At 46.3% G+C, this 25,252-nt stretch overlaps 1 protein-coding gene across 2 annotated transcripts in view; it reads left to right on the plus strand.

Moving 5' to 3' along the window:
• Positions 1-25,252, plus strand: part of LOC144149424 (signal-induced proliferation-associated 1-like protein 2) — a 137,895-nt gene that overhangs the window by 26,073 nt on the left and 86,570 nt on the right. For both annotated transcript variants that reach the window (XM_077680987.1, XM_077680986.1), the window contains exons 2-4: positions 14,730-15,370; positions 16,510-17,172; positions 24,541-24,746. In XM_077680987.1, the coding sequence (XP_077537113.1) occupies positions 14,859-15,370; positions 16,510-17,172; positions 24,541-24,746 (1,381 nt within the window). In that variant the 5' untranslated portion in view covers positions 14,730-14,858. The remainder of the gene's footprint in view (positions 1-14,729; positions 15,371-16,509; positions 17,173-24,540; positions 24,747-25,252) is intronic.

Raw genomic sequence — 25,252 nt, forward strand, 5'->3', positions numbered from 1 at the left:
GGTTTATTCGGGGAGAAATCGGGTTTAACCCGATTCTCGTGAAACTTGTTCGGGGTGCAAGAATCGGGTAAAATCGGGTTTTACCCGAAAACGAACAACCCTACGCATAAAGGAATGGGAAGGACTGCATTTTATTAGTGTTTTTTGCTGAGGAAAAGTTTTTAAATACGTCTTTTCATCTCTCGTGCTGCTAAAAGTATGTTGCTGTACAGCTCGTGGCCATGGTCGTCAGCATTCATCTTGGCAGCGTGCTTACGGCTGGTAGATCTAAAAATTACGCTTTCAAGCGTTCTAGGGCGGCCCTATCATCGCTCACAGGGCAGTCATCGCTCGTAACGCCAACTAGAAGACAAGGGAAATATAATCGAGGCGGCCAAAATAGCACTCCTGAGGGATCGTTGCGTGTCCGCGCCATCCGAGGCCTTGTCCGATAAAGAGATTGGCTACTATCTGATTTGGGGGTGGGTGCCAGCTTAGTCAATGCCTCATGCTGCCTTTTGTCGACGTCACAGCGTTGTGCGAATAATTTTGTGTGCAAATTTGATCATGCCTTGCTTTTTGTTCTGCTCTTTTGTTTCTTTACGATAATGTCCCGCCCCAGTGTTTACCGAGTTTATTGAAAAAATGCGTGAATTTACGCTCTGTGAAAATCGGTTCTCTGTCCCTTTAACTGAGAGCGCAAGGCTTATCAGAGGGGGGCGGGGAAGGCTTTCGAGAAAGATAACAGATTCATGCAACGGGGTATTGTGCTCTCTGCTTCTGATTTCCGTAGCAGGGTTTGTCCGTTGCTCTGTGACTCGCACGTGATGATGACACATTACATTGCTCCCTGTGGTTGCGGCAGAGATAGGGGACTCGCCAGCATTATGTTACCGTATGTACATGGGAATGATCCGCACCCCTTCATTTTCTCGACATTGTGGCATGACCTGTACATGCCAATTAGGGTCTGAGTCAGTCAGCAACGCCGGTTTTTCATGCCTCGTTTTGCCGAAGCCACTGCCCTGTCCTGTCCGCAGGTGTTTGCGAAAGCAAACAACTCTGGTCTCTTTTTATTAATGCAGTCGTTACGGTAACCAACACATTAATTCTAGAGGAACTAGTGTGTCAATTCTCATCTGTAAAAAAAAAACAGAATTACTTTTGGAGGGATGGTGAAGGCGAAGCTTTCTGTTTTCTATAGAAAGACGATATATCTTATATAGCTGTTTCGAATTTTGTGATGCGATAAATGGCACAATGTGTGCTTGAAAGTAAACAATTAAAGCTGGTGTTTATCGCTGCCAATGTAAGCCAACAAGCTTGGATTGGCAGCCAACAAACCAACAAGCCAACCAAGCCCATTTGGTGCTACCACCTACGAGACTGTGTAGGAAGTACCTTATTTGACCAGCGAAAAAGTTGTCGTCTTAATCAGAGCAAAGAAAGGCGCCTGCTCACCACTCTAGGAAACTTCCTCGAGACATCTGGCCTCCCCCATTTCCTTTAGTTTCGTACCCCATTGGACGTATCATATTTTTTCCCCAACTCCCATTACCTAATCCCTCTAAATTTGCTAAAGAGTAACATGGCGTCTTTGTGTCCCTTGTACATAAAATAAATGCGTGTACCACCACCACCTGATGGCAGGCTTGGCTCTGTTGTGGATTGACCTAGACGATCTCTGATCTTTGGTGATGGCTGTACAGTCAAACCCGTTTATAGCGAACTGCAATATGCACCGCGATTAGTTCGATATATCCAATAGTTCGATAAAGCCGAACCCGCCTATAATGAGCTTATTGTTACGAGTTTGCAATCCGCAGGAGCCCCCCCGCCCCCTCCCCAACTCCGCCATCCGCGTATGCAGAAACGAACACAGTACAGTAGCCATTACCATACAAAAATAATCCATTTATTGCAAGTAATAAAGGTACTTTCCGCCTTAAATGCCCACGTTGCAAAAAAAAAAACAGGGACTTTTGTTTTCGCTTTCGTTTTGGCGGCTTCAACTAGCATAGCATTCTCTACACGAAACATTGTTTGCACCAGTTCGAGTCCGCGTCCTCCAAAGTCTAAGAAGCATTGGCGGAGCACATCGACTGCCGAAAGCGCTTTATTATAAGCGTCGGACGGATTTCACTTGCGACATCATCGCGAACGCTGGCGAGCTCTTCCCACCGTTCACCGATGCTGCTGTCTTGGTCCGGACTCGATGACTGGGCGGGTTCCGTCGCGAGTCCCATGCATCGGAAACAGTTACGGAAAGTACTGGGCGTCACGTCGCTCCGTGCGAGGTGCAATGTCTCAGTCGCGGCTCTTGCTCCGTGGTCGCGGCCAATCCACATCTCAATCGCCGCTCGACATCATGCATTTCGGCGGACATTCTAGGCGCCCAGAGTTCGATATATCGGATGTGAACTTCGTTATAGGGAATATGTTTCCCATGTATTTCCGTAACTGAATTATTTTTGTTCGATATATAGCATAATTCGCTCTATCCGGGTTCGTTATAGCCGGGTTTGACTCTAGTATGTAAATGTGCTGGTGGTAAGAAGGCATAATCTGTCGCGTTCAGCAAGAATAATCTTTCGACTGCACTTGTACACCGGTGCAAGACGTGCGAATAAAATTGAAACTTAAGTGAAACTTACTACCCATCGGTGATGTTTGGCAATGTTTTCCAACTGATGTCCGTGTCGGTTTACAACAAAAAATGTCAAGTGTATTTTGCATTTGCATGTCATATATGTCACTGTTCTCTTTGTGTGAAAGTTAACTTAAAACTTAATTTCTTTCAATCCAGCTTCACGATCCAAAGTTTGTGATATCACAAATCACAGTGCTTAAAAAAAAAAAATGAAATGGGTGTAGATATCTGTTCTGAGGCTTCCAGCAGAATAAATGAAACTGGTGTGTCTTTTCTTGACACCGTAATTTGCGGAAATGGGACGGCTTTTTTCGCACTTTCATGTCCATTCAATAATTCGCTATGCAAGCAAAAGCATCTGGATATTGAAATTGTTGTCAGGAAAATTGGGGATTTTTTTGCGTCTCAAGTCACACCAATTTGAAGTAGCAATTGGCTTCGTAGCATTTGTGCTAGTCTGAAGTAATGTTTGGTTTTGGAAATTCAGTGTGCGAGCTTGGAAAGAGCTTGTCACACGTTTTTTTGATGCATCTCGCCAGCATCCTCCTTCTAGACGGTCTTCTAGGCTTTTGATGTTTTGCGTGCTGGCATTGGGAAAATGCATGGTGGGGGACATAAATTATCGTGCAAGTGTTCGTAAAATGGAGAGCTTAATGTTTTGTTAATATTTCTGAAATTGTGGCAATTACGGAGGTTTCGGTTCGGTTGAGAGTGTTACTGGTGTATTCATGACAAAGTGCGAATTTCATGGCTGAATTAATCTTCATATTAACAAAAGTGATTGACGAAATTAGAAAGACCGAGCTTATTATTTTTGCACCTTAACAGCCTCGTTTTTAAAGCAGCGCAAGGATGTTGTCTCTCTTTGGGGCTGTTGGCAAACCTTGAAAACACTAGCTTTGTACAAAATGAACTGCTCTTTTCAAGCTTAGTACGAGACGGGGAGGGGTGGGGGGGCTGTTTACAGAAGTGGGCTTTGCAGAAATCTACTAAGCAGAGCCGAGAAGGGAGCAGCAAATTGCAAAAATATGGAAGAAATATACATGGCAAATTTGATGCCTTTTGAGGCTTAGAGAAAATATTATGCACATTTTGCATTTGTTCTTGCTACGCTAGAATATGTGCTACTTTATTTGTGAGTTTCGGAAAATACTGCTGGAGCCTTGTGTTTACATAGTAAAACCTTGTTTGAATAACTGCATGCATAGCAGTCGTTTTGGAATTATATAATCAATTAAGAGCAGTAGCAACAGTGAATAAGCAGTTTACTAGTATAGGCAGTAATAACAAACACGGGGAAATAAGCTGAAGTACTATAAGTGTGTGGTGGAGTATTGGCGGTGATGATGATGATGATGCTTAGCGGCCTCCCCTTTGTGCTGGAGTGGCGTTGCACAGCGACCTTAGTTGTAACGCCACTGGCCAATCACCTTGAGAAAAAAAACCTTTAGGAAATTTTTATGGTAGTCTGACTTCTTTGTTCGTATGTCTTCCCGATTGTTCTCTGCTCTTTTCCCACCAACATTCTAGCCTGCTTTTACTAATCTCTACTACTGTCCAATTCCTTTTCCGTTAACCTTAAAGCCAAGGGCCTCCGGAAAATGGATGGCTCCCTCACTGAGGACTGGATTTTTGCACTCCGTTACAGCATGTCGCATGGTTTCTGGTTCCCTGCCGCAGCCTGCGCACAGTTTTTCCTATACCGGCTCGCGTATTAGCATTTTTGTCCACAAGCAACCCGCCCAGGCTTCAAAACCTAATGCTCTCCCTTTGGTATTATCAAAGAACTTTTCCCTTATGATCTCCCGCTTCCCGATTCTGTAGATATCTAGGGCTTTTTTGCGCCCATCCTCTTTTTCCAGGTCGTTTTCTCTGATTATTTCACTTCATTTTTTATTGCCTTGGTCGTTTCCCCTGCACTTCCAGATTTCATATATTTTGTCCTAAGCCTTCTGGTTCTTTTCCTCCACTCTTTTATATCCACGCTTTTCATGTAAAGATATCGAAACACTCTGGCTGCCGATATCTGGTCATCAATATTACTAAGAGTTGTTTGAGTGGCGACCCCTGGCTCCTGACCTCAGCTTAGGGACTCACGCCACTGTCATCTGCTACACTCCGCCTGTGAGGGGCAGCAGTGCCTGTGCTGAAAATCACCCGTTTTGACCCTTTAGGGCATTGAAAAGCACATTTGCAGTAATTGAGTTGTTTTGCCAGCTTCTCACACCTCTGAGCAATTTCAAGCTGTATCCCGCACAAGCTTGCAACACATGAGGAGAGAGAAAACAGCTTTCTTCAGAGCATAGGTCAGAGGTTCGTGTGTAAGTCATCCTTTCTAGCTTATTTGCGAGGTCCAGTGCTCAGAGCTCCTCGATAAGTATTGAAAATGGGCAGGCTTTCCTAAAGTATTTCTGAGATGCTCTTATGCAAACTCAACAGGGCCACAGGCCCTAACTCTCTTTTAATATTATTATCATCAAATAAAGTTTCAGTCCTCCTTCTCAACAGTCTAATGGTATGGCACCGAGCAGCAGACCCCTACACGCGCATCACGCAGCAGGAAATGAAATGGCTGTTTTGTGTTTCTTCGTTGTTGTTGACTTGTATCAGTTTGATGTTTTTTCTGTGCCCAATGCATTAATTTTTCTGAACCATCACTAATGTCTGAGTAGGAGGTTTTGGGGTGTTTGGGAGGCTCACAAATGCTGAGGATATTTTCTTCAGGCTGTATGGTATACATTTAGGGTTGTTTGTTTTCGGGTTTTATATTTTTTCAAAATCAGGGGGTAAAAATCGGATGCTATTTTTTAAACCAATAATCGGGGAGAAATTGGGATTTTTGTAAAAAACATTCCAAAATACGGCTTTTTTTTTTTTTTTGTTAAATCTTGACTCGTACTAATTAATACACTCAGTTCCCTTCATCAGAAGATATCACGAGTGAGTTTCTCAAGTTTAACGCATTAAAATTGGTGTTTCCTTCAAGCCGATAGTCAAGGCACATCAGGGTTTTCTGGCAAATAATCTCCGAAATTTCGCGTTTGTTTGAAATGAATCAGTAGTGATAACTAGAGCATTGATAACCTCCAAGAAATGAAACGTTTTATTCACGAAAACCTGCTCGTGGACTTTTTACACATCCTTGTTTACATACATTGTCATCTGCATGCGCAACATATGTCAGTCTCCATTCAAGACCTGTCCGATCGTTAAACGTATCTCAGCCGGGAGAAAGTTCTCTGCACATCACATCTTCCATTGGGCAGGCACAACAATGTTAATGCCGCACTTGCCAGCCTGCAGTATAGCGAGCAGTAGAGTCATGCCAATACTCAATGAGTTCGAAAGCTGTGTTTGTGTGGCTTGATTCCAGCAAGTATTGGTTAAGAACGGCAAGCCGTAAGCACACTATTGTGCTGATCGCTTCTTTGAAAAAAAAATCCATTCAGGGAGAAATCAGGTTCAACCCGATTTTGGTGAAACATGTTCGTAGTGTAAACACCGGGTAAAATCAAGTTTTACCAGAAAACGAACAACCGTACATACATTCCCTTCTTCACGTATTCACATATTGGCTTTCGTTACGGCTGCGCGCAAGAAGTTGGGTAACCGCAGCGCGCATTGTTTATTCACATGAAAATACAATAGAAGGTTTGTGCTGCACCAGAGCGAAACAGTGCAGACCAGAGTACCCGAAGGTGGCTCATGCGCTCTGAATTTATATCGTAATCATCGTTATCATAACCAACTGACTCTTAACCGGAAATATCATGACATGATTACGGTGTTGAAGGCTCAATATACTCGCTAATGAATGCATTAAATAATATACGGGCCGGTTTCTAGTATAACAAGAATTTAATCTGATGAATGTGTCCAAGCAGCTCTTGCAACCCTTTCAGGCGTAAAAAACAAACCCTGGTCTACCCCGGATGCAATTCCATGAATTGCAGAAAATTACGCTCGCTCTCTTATCCATGGACTGTAAACACCGCTCACTAACCAGCTTGGTTTTACTGTTAAATAACGTTTTCTCCGCCTCTTCCTCTTGAGTGCAGTTTTACTATAACGCCGGTCGTATTATTGGGAGAATATGGCTGTGGGAAATGTACCGTAAATATCCCTCCAGGTCTGAACAAACATAGCGTTACCATATTTTTACTGTAAACGTGACTAGTATGTGTGCATGTATGCGTGCCCACTTGCGTGCGTGCGTGTGTGATATGCGGCAGAAACATGTTATGGCAGCACATCTGCAGAAATCCTGGAAACCGGCTTTCGATAAGGACAGAAAACCAGCAGTGAAAAATGGGCGTGTCATTCTTAAGTCTCAATAGTTTGGTTTACGCCTACAAATATCAGACGAGGTCGAAACTCCGTGCCCTAGCTGTATACGATCACAGCCTCCGAGCTTGAGCCAACGTTATTGGTATTGTACTCAATTGCTAACGTTTTGCTCAATAAGCCTCCATACTGGTTAGAAACCTGATGTAAAACCAGTACGCACCTGCCTATGCACACAATAGATTATTTGGAACTCAACCTACATTTTTTGGTGCCCCAGAGTGCGTGTCGGCACACTCTCATGCCATGACAACGTAAAGTAGTGTGATGCAATAATATGTCCAAGCGTTCGGCAAGGTTGCAAAAACTATTTTACCATACATACGATTACCGCGGATCGTAATGCCTCCTGCCAAAGCCAACAGCCCCACAGGCCTGGAATTTGCTTTCATCTTGCATTCTCGCTGTTGTCGGTTACTAGCAGCTGGCTGTTCCCTTTGTTCGAAAGATTGCTTAATACAGAAGCTGATGCCTAGCTCCGACTCTTCGCGCTCCGCACAGGGCTGTCTTTGCAAAGAATGGGGCGACGCCGGCAATGTTCCTTTCAAAGCGGTATCAAAAACTCTACTTCAAATCATGCCTTGAGCTAGTGTGTCTGATTTTAAGTCTTTTATTATGATAGAAGGTTACGCACACGCAAAATCTGGTGCGGACGTGCATCAAAAGTCAACCGAGCGAAAAGAAACAGCAGGGAAGGTGAAGCAGACAACAAATCCGATAATCCCTAAGCTGATCTCAGGGGGCGCTCTTCACGGTGCCTCCCGTGGTCGCGCTCACCACCAATAGCGGCTAAATGAGTTTGCTGCGGGCCTGATTCATGACTGATAAGCATTCCAGGCAGTAGATAGAAAAGGCTAGCTAAATGGCTGCAGCATAGTTCACGAGGTGGGTTTTTTTTTTTTTTTCAGTTGACAGAATGATCAGCTACAGGATGAGTTGTCATGTGCACTGAGTTTATGTGTGCTGCAAAGTCAGTTCAGCCTGTTCAGCCAGTCAGATTCAGTTGTAAGCAATCACTCTGATTATTGACAGCGTACTCTCGAAGGCATTGCCTGGTGTTGGTTTTCCACATGTATTTACTTAGGTGAGGAGAGTCGTCAGGCTGTCAGCAGCGAGTCCAGAGCAGCGAGCCAAAGATCCCTGCAGTGTTGTTACGTGTAGAGTTTACTTTGCAAGTTTGCAAGAGAACACTATGTGAAGCAGATGGGGCTAAGGTTGTTCTGTGTATTGCCCAATACTTGAGTCTTGCACATCAACGCAAAATAGAAGCACCTCCTTCAAAGTACGTGTATGCTAGGGCTCTAAACATGGCGTACTATTGTGCCTAAGTTCACGGCTAACACGCTCTTATGGGGGTTTTTTACACGGTGCATCCTGTAGTCTCGTAAATGGCATACAAATTACGGGTGAGTGTAAGCTGTCAAGGCGTGTTAGAAATTATACCCTTGTCTGTTGCTCATCTTTGGCGAACGTCGTTTCCGTTGTTTGGCCTGACCAATGAGTATCTTGGACTGATGTTCTTTTTAGTTTGTGCCTACTACGGGGAAAGAATTCTAGCTGCAATACGAAACGTGGACGCCTAATTTTTCTTTTTATCGATACCTCTGATTAATTTTCGTTTTGTGTTTGGCCACCAGTGTTTTCATAACCTTTAAAATTTTCCTAATAAAAATTTAAAAATTTTTTTACCTCATTGGCGTTTACCGTTGCCTCGTCTGGTTCATTTTGGAGCTTCCAAGTGGCGTCGCAACTGTTTTTTTTTTATTTGACAGGTTGACCAGGATTTTTCTTTTAATGCAGTGCATTGCCAACTCGGGTAAAGATGACAGTTAGTTTTCTGCACAAAATTACACCATTCTATATGCCCCCATGCTAGCACCAGCAGCGTTCGAGGTGAAGAAAAATTGCAAGATATCATGTTAGCTTCTTGGGCAACCTAAATTGTAGATGGGATTTTTTTTTAAGCGAGAACAGTACATATACTGACAATAACAAAGAACTGTGTCTGTGGGCCAGATGTAATATATCACACACAATACAATGCCCATTGTGATGCACAGAATAGCCATTGTTAACAGTGCTGTTAGTAAATGATCACTGTTAAAGACCGCAGGCGTTCATAGCTAGGGGCGAAGAAAGGAACAGGTGCTGTGTTGTAAGTTTCAGCTGAAGGAACTTAAAATCAAATTGGGAAGAACATGTACTCTGCTGACGGTGTTGTACTCATTGTCCAATGAAACAATGCAGCAGAGCTCTTGTTTGCCTGTACTTAAAACTAAAGAAAAAATGAAAAGAACCTTTGGACGTATGCGTTCACTTTCTTTGTGACAGAAAAATCGGTGCAAGCACTTGTGACTATTTTGACTGTGTAGAAGGTCTCGCAGTAAAGCAGTACCATGTAAAGAAAGTAATATTGCGGGGATATTCCAGGTGTCAAATACTGTATCAATGCTATTTTTGTGTTCGATTCGTGTTTGATTTCAAAATTTGATATTGTCGTAGAGTTTGATTTGACTGTCTGGCTTTGGCCAGATGTTGAAGCGTTCTACCATGACCACTTGATGAAGCATCGGGTGGCCATGGCTCTACGTGTATTTGTGAAAGATGCTGTAGTATGACAAACTACGTGCGTGCAGAAAAATGGGTGCGTAGAAAGTCTTAATTTTAGTGAAAGTGCTTGCGAGTTGAGATAGCGTGGTTTCGGTGCCCTTGGCAATCTTGCTTAGCATAGCAGACATACTAAAGTACAATGTTGGGTTAGTTGGTAGGAGCTGAACGCGCTGAAGACAGAGCAAAGGCGCTGTTTTCAGTACGTTCAGTAAGTAAAAAGATAAACACGAGCTGTGACAAACACAAGACAGATAGTCAGGGGTGGAACAGCTGTGCCATTTGCCCCATTGAGCGCGAGATACGACCGCCATGACACCACGTGCCCGAAAACTTCACTGAAATGTTGTGTTTTTTGGTAACATTGCGGTTATGGTTTCGGTTTCACAAAGGCTATGAGTGGCTATGGAAGTTGGCTTTTGCTTAGCTGTAAGGCCGCAGGCACTACGCGCCTTCTCCGCCTGCACTTTGGATTTATTTGTGTCACATTTGCACGGTTTTCTTTGCCGATGCCGGCCGCTGTGCCACAATAGATGAAAAATGACCAAAAGTGAAATGTTTTTGTGTCATATCACAAACGGAAGGGAAACAATTATATTCGCATGAAAGGTTGTATTTCATTGGAGGTGAACTTTAATTTAATCGACAATTTTTGACGAGCGTAGCTGCGTGCATTGAACAAACAGTGTCTTGGGCGTTTTTCCTTTGCTTGTTAATTTGGTTCGCCTTTGTTGTGAGGTAATTACTCATTTTCGCCTGTCAACTTCGGGGTTAGATTTGCTTATGTGGATGATGGTCCAGCATTAATTATGCCTTCTACCTTGCTCTTGTTACGTAGTCTGTGGCGTACGTTCATCGACTCTTGCAACCCTGTGACGAGCAAACACAAAGCTACGTTCTGCTTCGCACGCACTGAAACTGCTGTTCAATACAAAAAATGCAAGCAAAAGCCTTGTTTTTACGGAATGCCGCTGTGAGCTTGCTTAACACTGCAGTGCTGTCGGCCGGCCAGTAAGCTAAGCCTGTTATCTGATTCCCTTTGGGTTTGCACGTGAGGCTTACCTCTAAAGCTTGAACGGTAATAACGCGGCGCACTGGCTCTGGCTGAAGGTAGATAACCCCCCTTTTGCAAATTTTTAGATATACTACAAGAACTGTATTCCTGGCTCGGAGTAGGTCCTAGTGCACGGTAGAATGCCTAATATAGTAGATAAATAGATTAAACTTAATTGGCAGGGGGTGGCGCAGCAGTCCGTACCAGGCCCCTGCCAAACGGCCTTTCTGGCGGCTTCAAACTTGCTCCAAAATGCCGTTTTGGCTTCTCCAAGCCCGGTACAAAAGGCAATTTCGCCTGCTCCCAGCGCTGCTCCCAAACCCATGCACCCTGTTCCAGCCGTGAAGAGTGCTCGTGTTTGTCTTTCCGCCGTCCCGTATTCGAGCTATTTTCAGTATTTCCAGCGATCTTAGTCACTTTGCTTACGGTGGGGAAAGGTAAAAACACTGCAGTGCACTTAGCAAATGCTTTGAACAGTTGTTTTAGCGGTTAAGCCCCTTAGAGGCTCGGGCTTTCAGCGTCTCGTGCCGTTGTCGTAACCGTCGTCTCATGCAGTCTTGGTACTAAAGTACTGGGACACTCGCTTACGCCTCACGCTAAAACTCGGCGGGTACTAAAGGAGCACGCCGGGACGCTTGCTTATGCCTCGCTCTGGAGTGCTTCGTAGTGCATACTAAAAAAACACTGGGACACTCGTTTATGCCTCGCGCCAGAACTCTTCGTGCTTCAAAGACACGAGACTTTTACAGCAAAGCTGTATACCTCTACACCAAACGGTTTCATCTCCGTTGTAAAAAATGCCAAGTCCCCAAGAATACACTTATACACTGCATGCTTCACCCCTCCACGGGTTTCACATTAGTGGAGATGGTTCGGGATTTTGTAGCGTGAGCTACACTGGCCGAGGTTGAGCAGTTTCGCGTGGCTCCTGGGGAGCCGTACTGCGCATGCGCGAGGAGCAGTGAGTTCACATGGCGCATGGAATGTCGATCGCTGTCCGACGTCTCTCGCACACCCCACGCGCCCAGCGTCTCCGCCGACCTCCGTTCCGCACGTGGCGGGCCGGTCCACTTGATGATCATGCGAGGGGTGCCCGGGTGTGGAACCGATGGCTCGTGCGTGGCGGCAACACCGGCGTGCGCCTGTGGAACCAGCTTAGCTCTGGGGCGATTGGTGATGCTGCGCTGGAGCCGCTTGGTGAATATACGTGTCACATAGTGCGTATACCGTGTGTGTCACGGAAGCAGCAGTAAGCATGACGATCAAGCTAATCCTAGACAACCGGGAAAGCTAAGAATAACCAGCTGAACCTTTGCTCACGCTACATGTATCCTGGCATGGCCGAGCTAAGCCAGTGCTCATTTTTTTGTTTTCCACTTCACTGCATCTCACACTTGTGCCTCTGCGTGCAAGTAAGAATGAATTATTAATAAATTCCCATTTGCATTTTGAATGCCTGTAAAGGCTCATTTTGTATCTTTACTCTACTATGCCGCACGTGTGGTGGGACGGGAAGATCACTGCATTTTGTTTTTTTGGTGTCTTACCAAGCTGCGCCAATTATTTAGATATGAAGCAGTATTTGCACACAGTGGCTTTTTCTTTGAAAAAATGAGCCCAGTGCCACAAGAAATGGATGGTTAAGTGTACTTTAAAATGAACTGACCTATAATGCCATGAAGATGCGTCATATGTAGAGCATGGCAATTCTTAGCTTTTGTTTTGGTGGCCATTGTGGGCAAACCCTGTGACCCATTCTCTTGTTCATCTAAATAATTTGTTGTACTCAATGCAACAAACGTTACGCGTGAGACTGTCCTGCGCTGCATTTAGTCGTAAGGCTAATAACTGGGCCAAACTGTATAAAGTCAGCCTTGCCACAGCTGAACCTTTTGAAATCTTGAGACTCATCACGTTGCAAATAGTCGCAGAAGCTCGGTGGATTTTGGTAAGGTGGCAGCTTTAAAGGTGCCATGAAGACAAAATACAAGTTTGTTTTATTCGAAAGAGTTGGCGTTTTATACTGCCCCCTGCACTTGTCCGGCAGCAAACGCTGCTTTGTTCACTGAGAAAATGAACAATTTAAGGCAAAATTTTGATTCTCTCGCTAAATCGTGTTTCGTGACGGCAGCGATGATGTATCCAGGGCGGGTCTTGAAATTATGGTTAGTACGGTGACTAGGGCTGCGCCATTACAGCGAGCAGCCAAACGTCTCTTGTTCCCTCGTTTACTGTTCACCCTCCCAGATGGCACCACAATACTGCTCAGGGGCGCTGTCCACACTTGCTTTGTTTTTAACCAAATTTGTACCTGGCTTATTTCTGTTATGGTTGATAGTAACCATATCATGAAATATTGGGTATGCTCGACAAACAGAGTGACAGAACGCAAAGTCTCTTATGCCGGTTGGCCAGTGTAAGCTCAGCGTGCCAGACGGCTGTGCAACTGTAACCGGCATAGTGCCCGCAGTATGCACTGGTGTTTCTATGTTTATGTGTGCATTCGTAAGTTCCATTGTTCACCGCACCATTCTTGCTGCTATAAAAAAAATATGCGTTAAATTTAAGTGCAAATAGCTAGTTCTGCGACCTTGTAAGCCCTGCCTAACTTGCATTTGCTTTTGACGGCCTCAGCCAATTGCACAGATGCCCATAGTAACGTCATAGGTTCTGGTGCGGGAAATGAGCTAGCGGGTCCCACGGCGATTCTCTTTTTTCCTAATTATGTAGCTTGTTTGAGCGAAGTTTGTCAAAAGACGTGTCAGTATGATTCTAACGAGGCAATCTTTTTAATGAACCAATTTTGTGTTTTCTCTTCATGACTCCTTTAAGTTGATCTGAGCTGCAAGCATCCACTTTTGTGTGCCGCAGTTCAAATTGTCATTTTTTGTTGATTGCTTTTCCTGTGCTAACATATCGGTGGATTGTGTAGGCTATGACCACTAGAAATTTTGAGAGAGCGCGGGGCTGGTGTCACCATTTTTACTTTTGCCTTCATTATAATCCTGCTTACTTACGTGTATTTTGCGTTAAAATTGCCATATTTGAGCTAGGTTCAGTTGAACATTTTCAAATCCAGCTGATAGATAGATGTGCCATAGCTGGCACGTCATCTGTACAGGATATTCATTTGAGTTGGGGTTCCTTTGGTCTATTTAAGTTGTGTATTTACCAATATTAGTGAGTATGATGATACTGCTAGTCGTGCTGGAGACTTTCTTCTTTCTTAATCGTCGTTCTTTACTGTGAGCATTGAACGATGTTCAGAAGTGCGATTTTTGTTAGAGGCAGGGACTGGTAACGAAGCATTGTGCATGCATCTTTTTGTTTTGCAGTTATTTTGCTTTATTGTGAACTGTCCTTTCACGTCTGTTTTTTATGTGCTGATTGGCGAAAACATGTGCTCAAATTCAAGTGTCTTCCTGTTTGTATATTGCCACTGAAGCGCTTGATGTGTATTTTGCTTTTTTTCCTGATGCGACCAAAACGCGGGAACTGTGTTATATACAGTGTTGCGCATTCAAGTAACATACCTCAAGTGTGCATAGTGTTATGTAAAGCCTTCAAAATCCCCAAGTGGACTAAGTTGGTTCAGAGACCATGGAATGGGCTGACTGATATCTGAGTAGCTGAAATTTTGTTTTGAAGTGAAAGCTTTCGTGTCCTGTCAGAAAGCTAATGCATTTCCCCATAGACGGGTTGGTCAACCGAAAAGCTCTGATAAGATCTCTGGACACATGGCACGTGCGTGAAATCGGGCGTCCATTGAGTCAAAACGGTTACTTGAAAAGTGCGAAAAAGGAGCAGATCTACATAAGACAATACAGGCATTGACCATGAAGAAGGGGTACAATAGTGTACCTTTATCTCATAAACCATGGGTCGGTTATACATTTGGATCTTTTGTAGATGCGTTTACTTAGTGCGTGGTAAATCGTCGCATGGGCTTGTTCTTCACTTGTGATTTTGCCCTTGAATGTCTGATGATTGGTAGGACGCACTTTTGGCGCAGTTTTGATGTGAGAAAGCTTTTGCACTTCTCTCAACTTTCTCTGGGAAATGGTGGTAAAGTTTTTCCTGATCCTGTCCGCGCAGGTGGACCCCTGGGCATGGCCGGGCCACGGAGGCCGGTCCGCGGCTCAAGTCGCCCGGAGCGCGGGCCCCGCCGCACGCCCCGTCGGGAACGGAGTCGACCGGCGGGACAGCACCACCCCCGACGACCCCATGAGCTCTAGCGTGCTGCGGGCCTGCTCGGCCCAGTACTACACGGCCTGCCTGCCGCCCGCCTCCGGCGACCTCCACCGGAGCGGCAGCGCCAACCAGCTCAATGGCCATGCCGCAGGGCACCTCCTGCACGCCTCTTCGTCCCCTTCTTCGCAGCCCCGCCAGCCGGCCTCCTCCGCGCAGACGTCGCCGCAGCCGACGGCCATGAACGCCACCGCGTCGTCCGCGGCATCCCCCGCCCGGCCCCAGCGAACGCACAGCGAGCGTTCCCAGCGCACGTCCCGCATGAGTCTCTACCGGAGCAACAGCAGCCTGGACCTGGACCACAACAATGGCGGCCACCACGGCGGCGGGGGAGCGGCCGGGGAGCCCGGCGCGCTCCGCGGCGGCCCCACGCGCAGGGACTACGGGTCGGCCTCGTCCCTGGACCTGCTGGCGGCCTCGGCGGCCGACGGCAGCTTCTTCGCCATGCTGCGCGAGTACCGGGCCGGGAGGAGGGAGGACCAGCGCAGGTGAGCGGACCGTGAGGCCGCCACTTTTTACGGTGTTTTTTTTTTTTTTCTCCTGGGGTTGGTGGTAAAGCGGGATTCACACGACGGAGAAACCCTCTCTTTTTGGCCCGCGGGACCCGCTCACGTGACCGGTTTTAGGCTCCGCCCCTCGGTGGGGATAGCACGCGGTGGCTCCGCGAAAGAAAATGCCTCCGCGTGTTTTCGCTCGACGGCGGTGGCCCTCGGCGGGGAATAAAACCTGTTCCTCGGCGCTGTCGTCTGCTACTCACTCCGCGTAGCTCCGCACGTGTGGATGCGCCGCCAGGCCGGATAATCCGGTCTCGTGCTGTTGACGTCACATATCCGTCCGCCTCCGTGAGAGGGTTCCTCCGTCGTGTGAATCCCGCTTTAGGGAGGTTGAGTGAAGGGAAGATTCGCTTGTGAAAAAAAAAAGAAAAAAACAGGTGTCACTTAATTGCGCTAGGGTTTCCTGTAACGGTAAAGCGAAACGACGTGAGGATGCTAGAGCAAATAGGTTTAACTGGCAATAGGAAGCGTGTCACCATCATTCCCCCGGTTTCATAAAGTCTCACATTTTCGCCAGGACACTAGACATCCACCTCGTACCTATGGTTGGGAACCGCAAAGGCAAACTGGTGGTGCGTGCATTTTCTATATAACATAAATAAATGATGGGAATGTGACAGGACCTGCTGCACCATGCAGCTGCTACGTTGATTGCCGTTGTATGTCAATCTCTTACAATTATTTGGCTTCAACATTGAGGTGAACCCAGTTAAAGTCGTCACTACTATCGAGAGCTGAACGCAATCCCTTCTCTGTCTAGAAGTGGATCTAGGCCTAATGAGGGTTCTGTGGCAGGTGTTGCTAAAGCCGGTGACTGAGTAAATTCTGTCGAAGTAAGAAGCTGAGTGAGTTACATAAGGCTCATCGTGGGGTAGAACAGTGGAGAACGGCGGCAGACAGAGACGAAGCACACAGGACATGCGCTGTTCTGTGCACTTTTTCCCTGTCCATTGTCATTCTGTGCTATTCCATACCAAAATGAACACCACATTCTTGTTCTGAATTGCTATACTTTTCGTGCTTGTCTTGCTCCGACCGATCAGTTGATCTCCGTTTCCCTCTCGCTCGCGCAGTCCTGGACCGGCCAACATCCAGGAGTTTCTCCGCGGCCGCCTTGACCCCGCTCCGGCACTCCAGAACGCCTCCAACGCCCTCGCCCACGGCGCTCTCGAGGAAGGCTCGAGCCCGAGGCTCAAGACCAAGTTCCAGCGCCTCCTGGAACTCCGGGACCGCGGCAAGGGCTGGAGCCGGCTTCCCGGTGGAAGTGGCGGGAGTGCCACTTCAGCTGGAAGCAACAACAGCAGCAGTGCGGGCGGCAGTGCCAGCAGCCAGGAGAGCTCGCTGTTCCGCAAGTGGAAGCCGGGCGGCCGGAGCGAGTCGGCCGACGCGCGGAGCCTCGAGCCGGCCTCCCTGGCGGATCCGGCTGAGGACCGGCTGCGGAGGCGGGCCCTGGCCCACTACGACTGCCAGAGCCTCGGGGCCAACCTGAGCCGGGCGTCGGGGCGGCTGGCATCGATCCTGGGCCGGCGCCGGAACACGACAACGGGCGCCTCGGCGGCCTCCATGCTTCAGCGGGGGGCCGTGGCTGCGGGGGTCGGCGGAGAGGACGGGGCAGAGGGGGTGCCAGACTCCGGGGACGGCCGGCAGAGTGCACTTCTGCTGAGCTGCCCCTTCTTCCGCAACGAGGTCGGCGGGGAGCCCCAGAGGGCGCTTGGGCTCACCAGGGCCACGTCGAGGTGAGTGGGGGGGGGTGCTAGACAAGCAGTAGGCGGAGGTGTCTTTTGTTGACCTTACTGATGGGTGTACTATGTATTCTACCTAGTAAGGGTACCAACAACTCAGTCATCTATACTTGGGGTGAGAAGTTGAGAACAGCAGCCTTGTAAGCTGTAGGTTTGTTTCTATCACTGTGCAGACCAATCACAGAAAGCAGCTTTTCAAACAATCTTGCGAGCTTGAGTCGTGAGACCTTCTTGTTTGTTGCTGAGCCTAGTTTTTGTCATCGCACTCATTGATAGGCGAAGTGGACCCCGTTAAATGGGAAGCTTTGTTCCAAAATAGTTTATTTATTGTTTGCCTGAATACGAAATGTTTGTCAGTGACTGTGTAATTAACGCATAACTTATTTCAAACAATACATACCTTCGAAGAAGCCCTTAATTGTCAAGAACAATTTGCTCTTCATTTATCAAAGGTATTTGACACAGTCAGCCATACAAAGCTCATTCAAAAGCTGCATAGGGATAATATCAATTTACAAATTAAAGGGACACTGAAGTGATATGTAAACATTGCGGGATTACTTGCGCAAATTGTAGTCCGGAGTCCCCAGACCATGTTTCGACCACCCTGGGCGCGTTTACGCGATTTTATTTAGTAGAAAAATTAATTCGAAAATGCTGTCCTCCTCTCTTTACGCTCGCCCATTTTCTGCGGCGTTTTCGTGTGACGTCGAGAGGAGCCGAGCTCGCAATTGGCTGCGCTACTGCACGGCTCCCCTGCCTTCAGACAGTCAGTCGGCCCAGCGTTTCGTCCGCCGGCCGCCGACCGGTCGTCGCAATTCGTTCGCTCAGTTGAAACGAAGCCAGGACACGTTTGTGAATGGTAGAATCTGCCTTTCTTTACTTGGTTAGTTTGTACACTGTATCTAACTCCAAGTCAAGGTCGCTTCACACAAGCGCTGCACAAGCGCACATGCGACGCTTCGCTGACTGGTACGCCAGTAGGAAAATATAAGGCCTCTTGAAGGCGGGAGAAGAGTCAGCGAAGTGAATATAGGTACTAAGGAAATAAAATCAACTGATATTTTTACCGTACAGCGTAAAACTAGGGTGCAGGAAGCACTTTTTTGCGCTGGGCGAACAAGCACAGCGGTCAGCAGCACGACTACGCATCTGCGAACGCTTTTCCGTCTACGAAATGCAATTGCTAGACGTGAGCTATTGTGGAAACTCGGGCGACGCTTACTGCACGAGCGCAATACAACAAATAGTCACCTAAGCTGCTTGAAATGCCAAAACTAAATAAAAGTGTAAACTGGTTGTACAATATATATCCTATATTACCAAGGCCAGCGGAGCCCGTTCTGTGGCCGAGTTGTTTGGGGCGCTAGATATGCCACCGCAAGTATTTTGCAAGTCACGAGTTCGAATCCCCGCGGGTACGTGCTTTTTTTTTCTGTAAGTTAACTTTTTCGTTTTCCGCCGATGTTTTCTATATTGAGTTCACCTTTTTTTGGGCCGCAACGTTCATGGCTCCACGAACTAGTTCACAAAACGCGCGCAGGCTGGTACTGGCGCGCTAGCGAGTTCTCGTTGGCGTGCTGTTGCAAGCACCTACTGCTTGCAGGCAGTGGGCACAGGCCAGAATGAACAGACCCTTGGCCTGGTGCGAACACGCTTTTTACGATGCAGGCATGAGGGAGGCAAGCTCCAAATATGGGGGAAAAGCGCATGACATTTGGGCGTCTGCGGGTACACGGAGGGCGTTCATGCACTGCGTAGGTTTCGGCTAGTTAATGCTATGATTCCAAGCCGTCCTAGGAGGCTTATCTTTATGCATTTTTACAGCTGACAACATGGCAGAAGCGCGGTACGATGATTACTGAGTTATTGAGAATGCCCATCCAACAACGCCAACGGTTGTGTTTTACAGAACCGAAACCGAAACTTGTTTGGTTGCTCACCTTGGGCATCGTCCAATCACGGTGCCCGCTCCTCCTAACGTCACAGCTTTAGTTGGTGCGGCCGCCGCAAACCGCGCATGGTAGTTTTTCTTCTTTCGCGCTTTGTAAAATAATTACCGATCTGTCAATCGTAAAAACGATGAAAAGTGTGCTAATTTGAGCCAGTCTACACAGTGCGAGCAAAAACGGGAGCTTGACAAATTCACTTCAGTGTCCCTTTAATAAACGGATTCAGGCTTCCTTACACAATAGATAACAGTTCAATTAAATTGATAGCGAATACTCTATCTTGCTTCTTGTATCATCAGGAGTACCCCAGGGGCTGGTCTTGGTTCCAATCTTGTTCATAGTGTATACAGTCTACGCTTGTTACAACAGACCCTCTGAATCCGGAAAAAAACGTCCGCTGTAGCCGAAGTATGCAGTATCCGACAGGGGGGGGTACAGTGGGTACTTTGACCGATATTGCATGCATAGTACATACACTTTGTTCTTTCTACACGCCTGCAGCACCTCTGCACAGTGTTCGCACGAGTGCAAAGAATCGCGTAAACACCGTTTTCAAAACTTAGCACCGGCACTTCGAAAAGGCCTAGCGCATGCGGTCAAGCGTGTAAAGACGCAAGATAAGCTGAGCAAATAAAGCAAGAATATAACTAGGCGCAATTATAAACCAGCTATAAAACATCAGTCGTGCCCATCAGCATTAGCTAGGCTCTTTTAAATCCCCTCACGACAAGGCAGGTTTTCCCGAAACCATTCGTCAAACAAATCGGATCGCTGCCTGACGTTCTCTCAAGGCAGCTTCCACATTTTTAGCGATTTTATTCTGGTCATTGAGACAGCTGTAATGAAATAATCTGATGACGGACAGCTGTAAAATCGAAAGTTAGACCAGTTGGACTGCGCACGGTTACCGGCAGATTGCACACAATGGATGGGGAACAACCCCTACTTGAGGCATTTCTTACCCTTTTCACCGAACGGAGCGGAACGATGCATGCGTGGGAATGATAAAAGCCGAACTTCACTGAACCCGAGTTTTTTATTACATAAAAAAAACTGACGAGGGCAGACTCGCCTCCAAGTGCACCACTTCGAGTATTCGATAGCCGTTTTCAATCTCACCGGAGTCTCGTTTATCTTCAGCGGCCTTGTTCGTGACGGTAGAGCAGACACTCTGCTTAGACAGGCCTGTACTTCTGGCGATGTCAGCCTGTTTTCCCCATGTTCAACAGCGTTAATTACGCTTAATTTATCCGACAGTGAAATCAGCTACCCTACCAATCATGCCGCTGGTCGCACAAAAAAAAAAAGCCACTGGCACTGGCTTGGCTTGGCTGCGCCAACAACCCGGCTGCCAGCAATGTTGCCAGACATAATAGTTTTCTTGCCAAAATAAACAAAGAACAAGCACATCGGGGCTGGCCCTGCGGAAGTCCGCTATAAACGTTCAGTCGAAACAATTTTTGCGAAAAATTTAGTCTGTTGTAGCCGATAGTCTGCTCTAGCCGGGTCCGTTGTGAGCGGAGTGGACTCCATTTAAAATGCATGGGGACCAGACAAACCAACAGAAATGGTCTGTTGTAACCGAAAGTCCGTTGTTGCTGGATCCGCTGTAACGAGCGTAGACTGTATTGTCATAAGGACGAGACGAAGCGGTCGACGCTGTGGGGTGGTGTGTGGCTTACCTCAGTGCTGTGATGGCTGACATCTTGTGAATTAATCGTTTCATCCCATCCCATGGTTCGTATCATCTGTCCTAAATGATTCTTTATGTCAAATGTCAAATTTATTACTGGTGAAAAAAGTGGCATATGCAGATCTATTTAGATATGTGTGTTTGCATGACTGTCACAAATAAAAAAAGCCTTATTTATTTCCTGTTTCCTGTAAACAACAGTGTAATTAAGCTTTCTACAAAGCTGAAATACCTCGATGTCACAATTGCTTGTAACCCTAACTAGAATGAACACAAAACATACTTCTAGCTCAAGCTTAGCTTGTAATTGTTTAAATTAAGAGATGTTGCCACAAATATTAAACTTAAACGAGCCATGAAGAGAAAACACAAGTTTGGTTCATTCAAAAGATTGCCTCGTTAGAATCATACTGACACCACGTTTAACGTAAACTTCGCTCAAATAAGCTACATAATCAGGAAAAAAGGGAATGGCCGTGCGACCCACCAGCTCATTTCCCGCAACAGAACCTATGATGTCATACAAGCCAGCTGTGCGATTGGCGGAGGCTGGCAAATGCAGATGCAAATTAGGTAGAGCTTATAAGCTACCCAAACGAGCGATTTGCTCTTAAATTTAGGGCACATTCTTTATAAAGCAATAAGAATGGTGGGACAAACAGTGGAAGTTACGAAACCACATGTAAACATAGAAGTACTGTTGCGTACTGCTGTTGGTACTGCGCGCACACTGCTTAGTTTAGCTGCACAGCACTGCAGGGCTTCAGGGTAGTCTCAGACAACACTGGCCGATTGACGCAAGCAATGGTGTCTTACGTGACCATATTTGTCGAGCGAGCACTGTTTCAGGAAACGATTATTTTCTCCCAAAACAAATACGGTCAAAAACAAACCAAAAGCATAAAACGACTTGCCACAGTATGGTGGCGCCATCTAGGTTCAGTAACGTAAAGAAACGCGGGAACGCCACCGTAGGGTACCTCGATACCAGCACCGCCGTACAGGGTGGAGGCACCCTTTGAACGGTCCCGTGCCACCGTAATTGGGTCAACGTGCTCAACACGTTGTTCTTTTCGTTTTCCACGAGACCTAGTAATGCGAAACAGATAAGATGATTCAAACTTCGCCAGTAAACCGCGTTGCGGCGATAATTTTAGCGTGGTTTTGACACAATGAGTTGCTTTGGCGGCGAGCGAGCGACCCAAAATGGCGGCGCCAGCGTATACGTCTCTACCCTATACTATCCTCTAGGTTGCAGAGTGGTCGATTCCTGTGATGTCATTTCAGACCACGAAAACAAACGATTCAGCGGGAAAATCAAAATTTTAACTTAAACTGAGAAATTTCTCAGTGAATAAAGCATCGTTTGTATCCGGACAAGCGCTGGGGGCACTATAAAACACGAAATCTTTCGAATAAAACAAACTTGTATTTTCTCTTCAGGGCTCCTTTAAGGCAGACCTATTTATTCCCTTATTAATTTATGTACCTAAATAAATAAATAAACAAGTTAACAAATAAATGTGCGAATGAGGACAGAAGTAGCATTTGCCACTCATTCTTGATCGTGATCAATAACTTGAATAACTCATTGATAAGGCCAGTTCTGCTACTACTCATTGTGTAGTAATGCTGTTAGCATAGTGTTGTCATTGTAAACTGAATGGGAATTGTGATGCAGTACAGTAGTGATGCGTTGTGCTGCTGCCGAGCACGAGGGCGTGAGTTTGAACCCCAGCCGTGGCGGCCTCTTTTCCGATGGAAGGGAAAAGCAAAAACTCCCGTGTGTTTGAGATTAAAGGTGAGTGCGCACATTAAAGGTTCCCAGGTGGTCAAAATTGATTTGGAGCCCTCCACTAAGGCGCGTCTCATCGCCTGCGTTGCGTCGGCGCGTTACACCCTACAGTCAATCAATTAAAGTACAGCAGTGGTAGCGGTGGGAAATGGCGCTGTTGAAGCAGCCAACCGTGGTGTAGAACGAAGATAACAACTTGTAGTCCATAATACTTTCATCCCTTGAAGCAGTGACAAAGTGAGGTCTGCAAGAAACAAGGAGAGTGGGTAGAAGCCACCCCTGTTTGATTTGTACAGGGATTTCGACAATTTAACCTCCTCCACAAATATTATTAAAAAAATACGTATCGAAGTAATTGATGTGGCTGTAGTCCGTGGAAGAACAGTATGTAAATTCACATTTTATTTCCGAGCTGTTTGTTTGAATAGTTAAGAAAACTTAGATTGAGTGGTTTTCAGTGTTATGAAGAAACGTGCGGGGGTGGTAATATGATTGAAAAGCAGCTTCCGTTGCCGCTAACTTGTAACCAACCGACTATAGTTGAGATGAAGAACCATTCCAAATTCACTTATGCAAACTACTGACAGTTACCCCCTCCTGTTTAGCTTCGTTGGTCAAGTGACAGGACTAAATGATGGTGGTGCAACTTTGAATCTCAGATCAGGATCATTTTTAAAGCGAAAGCTCTCTTAGTGGGACCGGTGACGTCTTGTCCAAAAACTAGTGCATTTCCCCATAGACCAGGTGGCCGACCGAAATCTCTATAAAATCTCTGCACACACGGCATCTGCATGAAACTTAGCTTCCATTGTGTCCAAAAGGTTACTTGAAAATCGCGCAGAAGGAACAGTACAAGATAAGACAACACATGCATCAATCATGAAGGAGGGGTACAACAGTATACCTTCATGTCATACACCGTCTAATGGTACACATTTACCTAGATTGTTGGTAGGTGCTTTTACTTAGTGCGCGATAAATCAGCGAAGGTGGTACACACTTTTAGTAAAGGTTGTGACGTACTTTTGACTAGATGTGAGGAAGCTTTTGAGCTTCTCTCAACTTTCTTTAGGATGGTATGGTCAATTTTTTCCTTCGACTGCACAGTTTTCGGAGAAAGCTGGGTAGCTTTCCCATTCTCGCTGTGTTGGGAGCCTTTTAAGGGGGACACTGGTCTTAAAACAATTTCTTTTAATTTTCAAGTAAATTCCATGAAACTTCTCAGTCTTGCTGCTTTTTCCCCACTGGTTTTAAAATATGCTATTATATTTTCAGCTGGTCAATTAGTTCCCAAGATAATTAGAGATTCTAATTAGCCATTTTTGGTGGAACAGTAGACAAAGCACTGTTGGGCACAAAACTGTAATCTTTGTATTTTCCAATACTCTGAACCCTGGTGAATGCAATAATCAAAGTGGTTTTTTTTTTTTGCATCGCTTGGAACTAATTTTATGGCTCATTAAACTTTGGTGTTTGAAATGGGGGTTCGAAATGGTTCCTTGCCACTGGGGCAACCAAAGTTTAATAAACGGTAAAAGTAGTTTTAAGCGATGCACAAAAAAAACTGCTTCGATTATTGCTGCACCGGGGTTTATAGTATTGGGAAATACAAAGATTAGTTTTATGACCAACCCTGTCTTGTCTGTTGTTCCACCAAAAATGGCTGATTATCTCTAATTATCTAGGAAACTAACTGACTGACTTAAAAAGAAATGCATACTTGAAATCAGTGGGAAAAAAAGCAGCAGCACTGACTAGTTTCACAGTGCTTACTTTAAAATTAAAAGAAGTTGTTTTAAGACCAGTGTCCCCCCCTTAGGTGAATGTAGAACGTTCCTTTGCTGCCCATCGTGACGGTTCTACACGCAAGGCAAGTAGCGTCATGTCACCAATGTGCGTGCATGTCTCTCTCTCCCTTGCAGGGCTCTTCGGTCTGGCCGCAGTGGGAGCGGGGCACGCAACAGCGCCAATGGTGGCCCCTGGCACCGGCCGTCATGCCTGAGCGGCCTGGCGGTCCTGGAGAGGCACGGTCTGGACGACGGGGCCTGCCCCTACCAGCGGCCCTCCACCCTGCTCGATGGCGTGGACAGGGGGGCCCTGTACTACCGCACCCACTTCCACGGCAAAGGTGAGGAGACGCTTTTCCGCCCCTTTCTGTTCCTCTTGCAGTCCCTACCAGTCTTCAGAAAGGGGGGATATTCCAAGTGGTGCTGGTGTTCCCCTCAGAGTGGACTTTTGGGTCTGCTTCATCACTGAACGTGATGCAAACCTGGCTCCGGCATGTGGATGTACGCACCCACAAAAGACCCCCCACCCCCCTTTTCAACTGTATTGCGGTTCTTTTGCACGTTATGATTGTGGACTGGCTGGCTGTGGCGAATTGAAGAAAACACTGCAAAACAGATGCAAAAAAAGAAACTGCAGCTTTTTTATGCATCTTGGGGGTGTGGGAAAGGGAGTGGGAGTTATCAGCTATAAGTCTTCCGAGAAGCTAACTGCCATTCATTTTTTATGTACTGTATTTTTCAGTGTATAATTCGCGGTTTTTTTCTGAAATTTTCCATGGTACGTCATCTTATCTACAGGTGCGACTTATGTATGGGATAAATCCGGTACGTGGTGGCCGCACGTGGT

Source organism: Haemaphysalis longicornis, unplaced genomic scaffold (assembly GCF_048455015.1).
Source record: "Haemaphysalis longicornis isolate Haplotype H1 unplaced genomic scaffold, Haemaphysalis longicornis Haplotype H1 scaffold_8, whole genome shotgun sequence".
Taxonomy (NCBI): Eukaryota; Metazoa; Arthropoda; class Arachnida; order Ixodida; family Ixodidae; genus Haemaphysalis; species Haemaphysalis longicornis.